We start from the raw sequence: 8,287 nt of genomic DNA, 5'->3' as shown, positions 1-8,287 counted from the left end.
AAATTTAAAGGGTCATGATGTTTTTTAAAAGATCATTATTTTGTGTATCTGGTGTAACAGAACGTGTTGATATGCTTTAATGTTAAAAAAAAAGTCAAATTCTGTACATAATAGTAGGTCCTCTATGCCCCGCCTCTCAAATGTGTTGTTTTCTACAAAGTCCCTCCTTCTGACAAGCGCAGTCTGCTCTGATTGGCCAACTGACCCAGTGCATTGTGACTGGCCGATTACTGCAAGCACTAGTCGTAAATGAAACGCCCCTTTCCATAATCGCAAGCTTCATCTTCTAAAATAAATGTAAAGACAGTTAATAATGTCCTTAGTTTTACCATCATTTCAAGCCTGAAAGAGTAATAGTCGCGTGACAGACACGTGCTCATGATGCTCGTATGCGTTTGCAGTACACAAGCCACGGATGGGTAAGACAGCTGACTCCAGTGTGACCCTCTCTCTCTCTCTCTCACACACACACACACACACACACATGCAAAACTCCGCATTTGAACAGTCAATAGCAAATACTTAAACTAATAAACAAAACATACAGTAGATGATTCAGAAGCGGCATCATTGTTGTAGCAAAGTCAGAATTACCTCCTCTCCTAGGTTCATGAAACGGTCATCCGTCAAAATGCGTTGTTGTTCTGTTTTAAGTAATCTTAAAGATTCCTGCATGCATCTACTTTTGGAAGGCCAAATAAAGTGCATCTCCCTGACATGACTGCTTCAACGCTAACTGTGTTACTGAAACCACGTCTTCTTTCTTTGCGTGAACATTTGGGCAGCATTACGCAAATATTTCCACATAGTGACACGTGTTTGAATGAGCCATTTTGGGGGGCGTGGCAGTTTTAACTTTGATAAAGAATATCTCTTTTGGTTTGAGACTTTAGTCTTTGCAGATTTACAGATCTTCTTTATGCACCAAAAACGTGTCACAGTCCAAAGAGAAAGGAAAATTGAAATGGCCTCATATGACCCCTTTAAATTTTAATCACTGAAAACTTCTGACTTAGTATAAAATAAAAATAATGTCAAGCATACATACTGCATAGGTAAAACAATAATACAGCAAGCATAAATCATCTTTTATTTGATGCGCTGGAAATCATATGTACAAAAAAGTTCCATCTAAATCCTGAATTATATATCATTTCAAAACGTAAAATCTATAATTCCACAGCCAGTGCTGACAATGTCACATTATAATGATTGTATAGTGTGTCATTGTGCCCAAATGCGGCAGCGAGTCTTTGTACAAAGAAAAATAATCTATTTCAGGAAGCTAGTCTTTCAGTGCTGCCACAATTCAACATCCAGTTTCCATGGCAACTGTTACTAGTGTGACAGGGTAGCCGTCACATGGATGCTGCAGAACCTTAAATTAACCACTGTCTTCATCAATCAGAACAGCTAAAATAGTTAAATTAATAATCGATTAATTGCCACGTAATTCAATGAAGGTGCAATCTTGAATCCCAAAAGAAGCACACACACAGTTTGATAGCATTTTATCGAACGCCATACTCATAGACCGGATGAAGAACTGATTATGTGGACAGGGTAATCTATACATAGTTTGTGTTCTTATCATTTATAGATTCAACTAACTATTTTTTTTCCATTGACTTATATTAATCTTATATGAAGAAATTTATAAAGGTCATGTGTTAATGTATTGTGTGTACAGTGATATAATTATTTAAAATGATCACAATGACACTGACAGTTGTACCGAAAATGTTTTTATTCAGCAAACTTTTCAAAACAACAGTATAACCTGTTAAAAGGCAATGTTCCTCTGAACCTGGCTGCCATAAAGTTCACACTTTTTGAAACAAACATTTACAGTCATATGTGCAAATTTATTACAATGTGCTGTGTTTGGTGTACTGTACTAAAACACCTCTCTCCTTCTGTCCTCTGGAAGATCTTTCAGACCTTGCAATTCCCTTAAACCCTGTGAAAAAAACTGTTTTTTTAAGCATCACAATGAACTGAAAAAGTACAAGTAAGTACATTTTTATAATTTGTACCTCCAAAACCATGCGAATGTTGGCCTTTATCTTTGCTGCATCTTTGGTAAGGACCTCAGTATACCTGAAATTTTCAAGTAATGATGAATGTTTGAACATCTCACGGTAAAAATATTTAAAAAGGCATACATGCACATTTCAAAAAAATCAAAAACAAAAATATAAAACCAAATCCTCTCTTACTCTGTCAGCTGATTAGTCTTCTTTTCTATGAACTTTAAAGCCTCTGCATGTGTGAATTCGACAAAGAATCCATACCCAACTGCCACATATATTTTTGATGCATCAGGTCTAAAAAGGAATGATTTCTTTATGAGTTTGCCCTTCATAAATGTTGAGACAGAGGCATTGACGCACAGTACACAGACAACAGACCTGCAATACTTACACGTGAGCCTGCACATAGAAATTGCAGCCAAGGTCAACCTCAGTTTTGAGTTCTTTGGTGTCAGTTTCCTAAAGATAAATAAAATACAGCAAAAGCAACATATTATAATACACATCATCACTCAATACAGAATGAGAGCAAGAAAACAACAGAGACAGGAAGTAACAAATGCAAACAGAGTTTGTCAATGTTACATAGCAAAAATAAATAAATAAATGATTAAATAAATTAAAAAAGGACAGAGGTAAAATACCTGAATACTTTTAATTGTGTTCTTTAGCTGAAGGTATTGTGCTATTTTCTCATACATGGCATCTCTTTGCTCCAATACTTTCCTGTCAGAATTAAAACAGTAGAAGATCATTTTAATCCATCAGTTTTTTATATATATTTGTCTCAATATATATATATATATATATATAGAGAGAGAGAGAGAGAGAGAGAGAGAGAGAGAGTGAGAGAGAGAGAGAGAGTTTACATATACATATAACATTTCATATATGTTATGTTATACATTTCAAATGATACCTGGTTACAACGATAGATCATATTTAAAGAAATCATGGGATTACCATGGTTCAAACATGTAAACATGATTATAGCATTGCTATTTCAGGGTGTATCTTAGGCGATGATACTTACTGTAAGTCTATTTTCAATACTTCATTGATAAACGTCTCATACTGCAAGACTTTCGCCCCAGGAGTCATGATATCAGAAAAAAGATGGTTGCGATATTTATTTTATCTTAATCTGTTTCTAATATTAACGTGCATCAGAAATCGATTCAGCGACAAAAAGATTAGTGTTGACAAATTAATTTGTTTTAATAGAAAATGCTCGACTGTGTGAAGCTAACCTGCTTTCAGTCTGTCACGTGGCTCTCCACTTGTTTACAAGTTACACGGAAACGTCTTCGAGACCGGAAATTGCGTTAAACTAACTTGTTTTTTAAGGGAGAAATATATATATTTATACATATATAAATATATATAAATACAAGTCCATCATTCTAGTTAAAATAAAATAAAAACAAAACGTAAATATCTCACAGTTCAAAGTAGTGAAGGGAAGTGCGACTCATTTGCTATGAATAAGCTCTTTTAAACAATTCGTCTTAAAGAGCAAGTTAAAAACGTTTATTTTACGATATGACGTTACCCCCGACTCATATGTTCAAAACGTGAAATAAAACTGTTAATATGAAAAACATTATTACTTACTTTCAGACTATTTCTATTGCGTTAACGAGTTAAAACTGTCATGTTCAAAAGAGACTCGGTTCAGTGAGGACTCGATAAGCATGAATCGATTCAACGGATTCATTTAATAGATTCGAGTCAAGAATAGAAATTCGCTACAAGCTCAAAGGTCAAAAAAGCAGCTGTTCCATGTGGATAGGGCGCATGTTCATGCTGCAATGTGTCGCTACTGTCGTATAAAAGTGCAGTAGTTTTACCATAGTTTGACTTTTCTTCATTTTTTTTAATTTTATTTGAATATTAATATAAATTTGTGTCAGATAGTTGTAGAGGTTATTTTTGGTGTAGGAAATGGCAGGTCCAGAGTTGCTGCTCGACTCTAGTATTCGCCTGTGGGTCGTTTTGCCCATAGTCTTCATCACATTCTTCGTCGGAGTTTTGCGGCATTACGTCACTCGATTGATTCATAACGACAAGAAAGTGGATCTGCAGCAGGTGTCCGACAGGTGAGATACTGTACATACAGGTGTTTAACCAAAAACATGGTATCAGACTCACATATATAGACTACTGTAATTCTATAAAAAATACCATCGAGAAAAATTCTAATTATATTCAATACATGATTGTAATAAAAATAATAATTAACCTAAAAACGATACCTGTTTTTATCTTTATGAAGTTGTCTTGGCAGAATATAAATGAATGAAATGTTTTGTCTTAAAATGTTGTTTAATTATATTAATACTACATTTTGCTTAAAAAAATATTGACAAATTTAAAAATGTTGTCAGTCTTTGTAAAGTTGTTTTGGCAAAATTAAAAGTTTTGATTGCAGATTAAACAATATTTTCAGTATTGGTTAGAAATACTGTATGCAAGTATGTATTCTGGATATCAGGGAATAAACAGGTATAATGAATTATGCAATATCCATTTTAATTCAAAAGAAGACATTTCCTAAATTCTGAAAGTTTGCCCAAAATATGTTCATTAGCTCTTTTTTTAATTTGCCCCAATTACAAAATATGAAAATAAAAACAATACGTTTGTTTTATTTCTTGCAAGAATATTAAATACTAGGCAAGTTCTTAAGATTATAATTATTTAGAACTTCAGGAAAAAAATTTAAGGAAGGAAGGCTTTATAATAATCTCATTGGAACTGTTGCAGTTTATACATAATCGTTGCAAGTTATTTTGTTAATACATATCCATTTATCCATTTTAATTCATTTTAAATCACAGCCAGGTGTTGCTGCGCAGCCGCATCCTGAGAGAAAATGGAAAATATCTTCCCAAACAGGTATTAATTACTTTATGAATAACAGTTCCCAGTATATTTTCATGGAATAAACATATAAAACTCAGTTTCTCTCAATGATCAATAATGCTGTTCCATTTCAGTCATTTGCCATGCGAAAACACTATTTCAACAACCCTGAGACTGGATTCTTCAAGAAGGTCAAAAGAAAAGTGGTCCCCAAAAACCCCATGACTGGTAAGAGCTACTTTAACATATGGCTTCCTGTGCTTCATCATAACATCGTGCATCTTCTGTCCCAGACACCAGCATGTTGACGGACATGATGAAAGGGAACCTGACCAATGTGCTGCCAATGATTCTGATTGGAGGATGGATCAATTGGGCCTTTTCTGGTTTTGTCACAAGTAAGAGCATTTGTTATTTGTCAGAATTAGAGGAATAGTTCATGTAGAGTTTGTTTCTTCTTGGGAACAGATTTGGAGAGTGAATGGGTGCCATCGGAATGAGTGTCCAAACAGCTGATAAAAACATCACAAGCAGGCCGAACTGACAACTCCAGTCCCTCAAATAGTAATGTCTTGTGAAAAAGCTTCATGTTTGTACCATTTGCATCTTTAAACCATTGCTGTAGTCCATAATCTACAGTAACGCTTCCTCGGGTGAAGAAAATTCAAGCTCATTGTGGAAAAGTGGTATTATGGATAGAAAACTTATTTTAGCTGAAAGTCAATGATTTAAAGTTAAAAACTTCTTAATGATTAATTTGTTTCTTGCAAAAGCACAGCTTTTTGTTTTGATGGACTAGAGAAGGTTACTGTGATGTCTTTAACAGCTGTTTGGACTCTCATTCTGACGGCACCCATTCACTGCAGACGATCCATTGGTGAGCAAGTGATGAAAGGATACAATTCTCCAAATCTGTTCCCATGAAGGAACACACTCATCTACATTTTGGAAGGCCTCAGGGTGAGTAAATGTTCAGCAAATGTACATTTTTGGGAGAGCAACTCCCTTAAAACTATAAACTGGAAAAAGGATCTAGTGAGCCTGTGTGAATGTGGTTTTCTTTCTAAAACAATTATTTGTAAGTGTGATTAAATTCAGGGGTGTAGGTAGCATCTGAAATGTGAAGGGAGACATTCTAAACCTTAACAGCCGGCTCATGAATTTTAATTGGGTGATGTAACGTTTGGCCAGTACATTCATAACTCATTTTCTGAAAGGCAGACGTGGGTAAGTGGGCTCCCACCGTAGTAGGATTACCACTTACGTGTTTGTTCAGTCCACTGCTGATGCAAGGCTTCTGTTCTCTCTTAAAGCAGCTACTTTTGCTTTTTCTCTGCGTTACCAAACAAAAATACAATGACTTTTAAAGGATGACTTTAAAATGGCAAAAGTTGTAGTGGCTGCTGTTTATCTAAGTGAATCTCAAGTGAACGTTATCTGAAAAAATTCTACTTGCAAGAGTTTAAAATTTAAATGAATTGTTACCAAAGTCGTTTTTTCTGTGCTGCTTGTTTCCCCTTCAGCTAAAGTTCCCTTTCCTCTGACTCTGAGATTCAAGCCTATGTTACAGAGAGGAATTGAGCTGATCTCTCTAGATGCATCCTGGTACAGTATTCACATGTGATGTGTTTTATTTGTTGCCAGAAGCTGAAACTGAATAAAATCTGAATGTATTACTCGTATAGGGTCAGTTCAGCATCATGGTATTTTCTCAATGTGTTTGGCCTCAGAAGCATGTACACCCTCATTCTTGGACAAGACAATGGTTAGTTGTTTTTGTTTCTGATATTTAGACCTTTTTATGACTGATTATTTTATTTTAATATAATGAAATGAGTCAGATAATTTATTGAATATTGATAGATTTAATTAATATACAATTACCTAATGTGTTGTATTGTATTTAAAGCTATTAAAATTGACAAATGTGAAACTGAGATTTTCTCAGCTATTTAAAGCAAAAGTTTGTTTTATTATTGTTTTGTTTTCAGCTGCAGATCAATCAAGAATTATGCAGGATCAAATGACGGGAGCCGCAATGGCGATGCCTCCTGATCCTAATAAAGCATTTAAGGCGAGTAGAACATCATTTGCATAAATTAAACCATTTCTATGTGACGTGATCATTCTCAGTGTATGCATTTATTCTGGGACAAACCTGCACATCTAAGAAAAACACATGCCAGCAGTTATTTGTGTTTAACACAAAATTTAGTTGAAGTCAATTTTTCTTGGGAATTCAGTGCCTACAGCCCCAGTGGACAGATGATGCATGCCCCAGCAGTGCCAATGTGGAAACTTGGTTGTTTTAATTTCATAATACATAATTACGAAACCTTAACCGTTGCCGTTTTGAAGCTCACATAATTACAGGACTATGAAAATATTATATTTCTTGAGGAATGCAGATTCAGTGTTGGTTGAGTTAATATAGTCCTCAAACTGGAATAATGATATACTTGGAGAGAGAGATAATGTGGTCATCATTTACTGACCCTCATGCTCTTGTTGTAAACACATATGGCTTTCTTTCTCCTGCAGAACACAAAAGGAGATGTTTAGCAAAATGTTCACACTCTGCTCAGATGTGTGAAGCTGTGCAATGCTCTAAATGTATTTATTCGCGTTGTTTCAGAGCGAGTGGGAAGCTCTGGAGATTGTGGAGCACAGATGGGCCCTTGAGAACGTAGAGGAGGAACTCATGTGTCAGGATCTGAACTTCAGAGGACTCTTTAGTTAAGAACTACAGTAAAAACATCCCTGTTTTGATGAGATGTGGTTCTTAACACAGGATTCATAGACTCCAGTGTTCCTGATAGGGTTTCGTTTGTTTGAATGAATGTGAATGTCCTGCAAAGCATCTACAATTTGTTTTTGTGAACTGTGAGTGTTGCACATGAACATTTAATTTCTTGTAAAACTGTGTAGATCTACATTTTGCCAGAGATGTTCGTATTCAGAATTTCTCATGTCTTAAATGTCTGTTTATGTGTGAAGTGATGCCTTGAAATATATTTTTGGGTTAGCTGTTTCTAAAGTGTTCTTAAAATGTCAGTTTAGTTTTCATCTTTGATTTAAACGGTCTCTATCCGGCAGATTTCTTCTAGTGTGGTTTGTAATTATTATAACAAGTTCTTTATTTACAAGCCATTATTTCAGTCAGAGAGATATTATAACAGCAAATTGAATGTCAAACTGATACTATTTTGGTAACTGTACAAGAGATATTTAATAAACATTATATGGAACCCTAAGGTGAGGAGGAAATCAGTTTGTACTCGTGTCTTTGATTGAATCAGACGAGAGGAAATGGTTGGTTTGGATAATTTTTGTGAATCACACAGAGGTGAGTCATATGTACTCTTGAGTAAACACTTACAAAGCTCCAA

General features: G+C 35.0%; 2 protein-coding genes across 2 annotated transcripts; one reads left to right on the top strand and one right to left on the bottom strand.

Moving 5' to 3' along the window:
• Positions 1 to 1,729: 1,729 nt before the first annotated feature.
• Positions 1,730 to 3,576, bottom strand: LOC127963437 (protein UXT). The gene is made up of 6 exons (XM_052563355.1): positions 3,067 to 3,576; positions 2,678 to 2,759; positions 2,425 to 2,492; positions 2,220 to 2,327; positions 2,037 to 2,100; positions 1,730 to 1,960 (listed from the first exon to the last, which is right to left on the bottom strand). The coding sequence occupies exons 1-6, from the start codon at positions 3,132 to 3,134 to the stop codon at positions 1,898 to 1,900; spliced, it is 453 nt and encodes a 150-aa protein (XP_052419315.1). The 5' UTR covers positions 3,135 to 3,576; the 3' UTR covers positions 1,730 to 1,897.
• A 179-nt stretch (positions 3,577 to 3,755) lies between these two features.
• On the top strand, positions 3,756 to 8,165 carry LOC127963436 (ER membrane protein complex subunit 3). The gene is made up of 8 exons (XM_052563354.1): positions 3,756 to 4,132; positions 4,874 to 4,931; positions 5,033 to 5,126; positions 5,192 to 5,296; positions 6,422 to 6,503; positions 6,584 to 6,663; positions 6,890 to 6,972; positions 7,534 to 8,165. Exons 1-8 carry the CDS (start codon positions 3,978 to 3,980, stop codon positions 7,636 to 7,638), a joined length of 762 nt encoding a protein of 253 aa, XP_052419314.1. The 5' UTR covers positions 3,756 to 3,977; the 3' UTR covers positions 7,639 to 8,165.
• The last annotated feature ends 122 nt before the right edge of the window (positions 8,166 to 8,287 follow it).

The sequence above is a fragment of the Carassius gibelio genome, chromosome B8 (genome assembly GCF_023724105.1).
Source record: "Carassius gibelio isolate Cgi1373 ecotype wild population from Czech Republic chromosome B8, carGib1.2-hapl.c, whole genome shotgun sequence".
Lineage (NCBI taxonomy): Eukaryota > Metazoa > Chordata > Actinopteri > Cypriniformes > Cyprinidae > Carassius > Carassius gibelio.
The sequence above is the reverse complement of the archived record's forward strand: the minus strand, read 5'-3'. Positions and strand labels throughout refer to the sequence as shown.

Excerpts from the sequence above, each read along its gene's own strand:
- LOC127963436 (XM_052563354.1), top strand. The coding sequence starts at position 3,978 with ATGGCAGGTCCAGAGTTGCTGCTCGACTCTAGTATTCGCCTGTGGGTC. Across the intron at positions 4,133-4,873 it reads CTGCAGCAGGTGTCCGACAG|CCAGGTGTTGCTGCGCAGCC; the intron begins GTGAGATACTGT and ends TTTAAATCACAG. Across the intron at positions 5,127-5,191 it reads CCCCAAAAACCCCATGACTG|ACACCAGCATGTTGACGGAC; the intron begins GTAAGAGCTACT and ends CTTCTGTCCCAG.
- LOC127963437 (XM_052563355.1), bottom strand. The coding sequence starts at position 3,134 with ATGACTCCTGGGGCGAAAGTCTTGCAGTATGAGACGTTTATCAATGAA. Across the intron at positions 2,760-3,066 it reads GTATTGAAAATAGACTTACA|GAAAGTATTGGAGCAAAGAG; the intron begins GTAAGTATCATC and ends TAATTCTGACAG. Across the intron at positions 1,961-2,036 it reads ACATTCGCATGGTTTTGGAG|GGTTTAAGGGAATTGCAAGG; the intron begins GTACAAATTATA and ends TTTTTTTCACAG.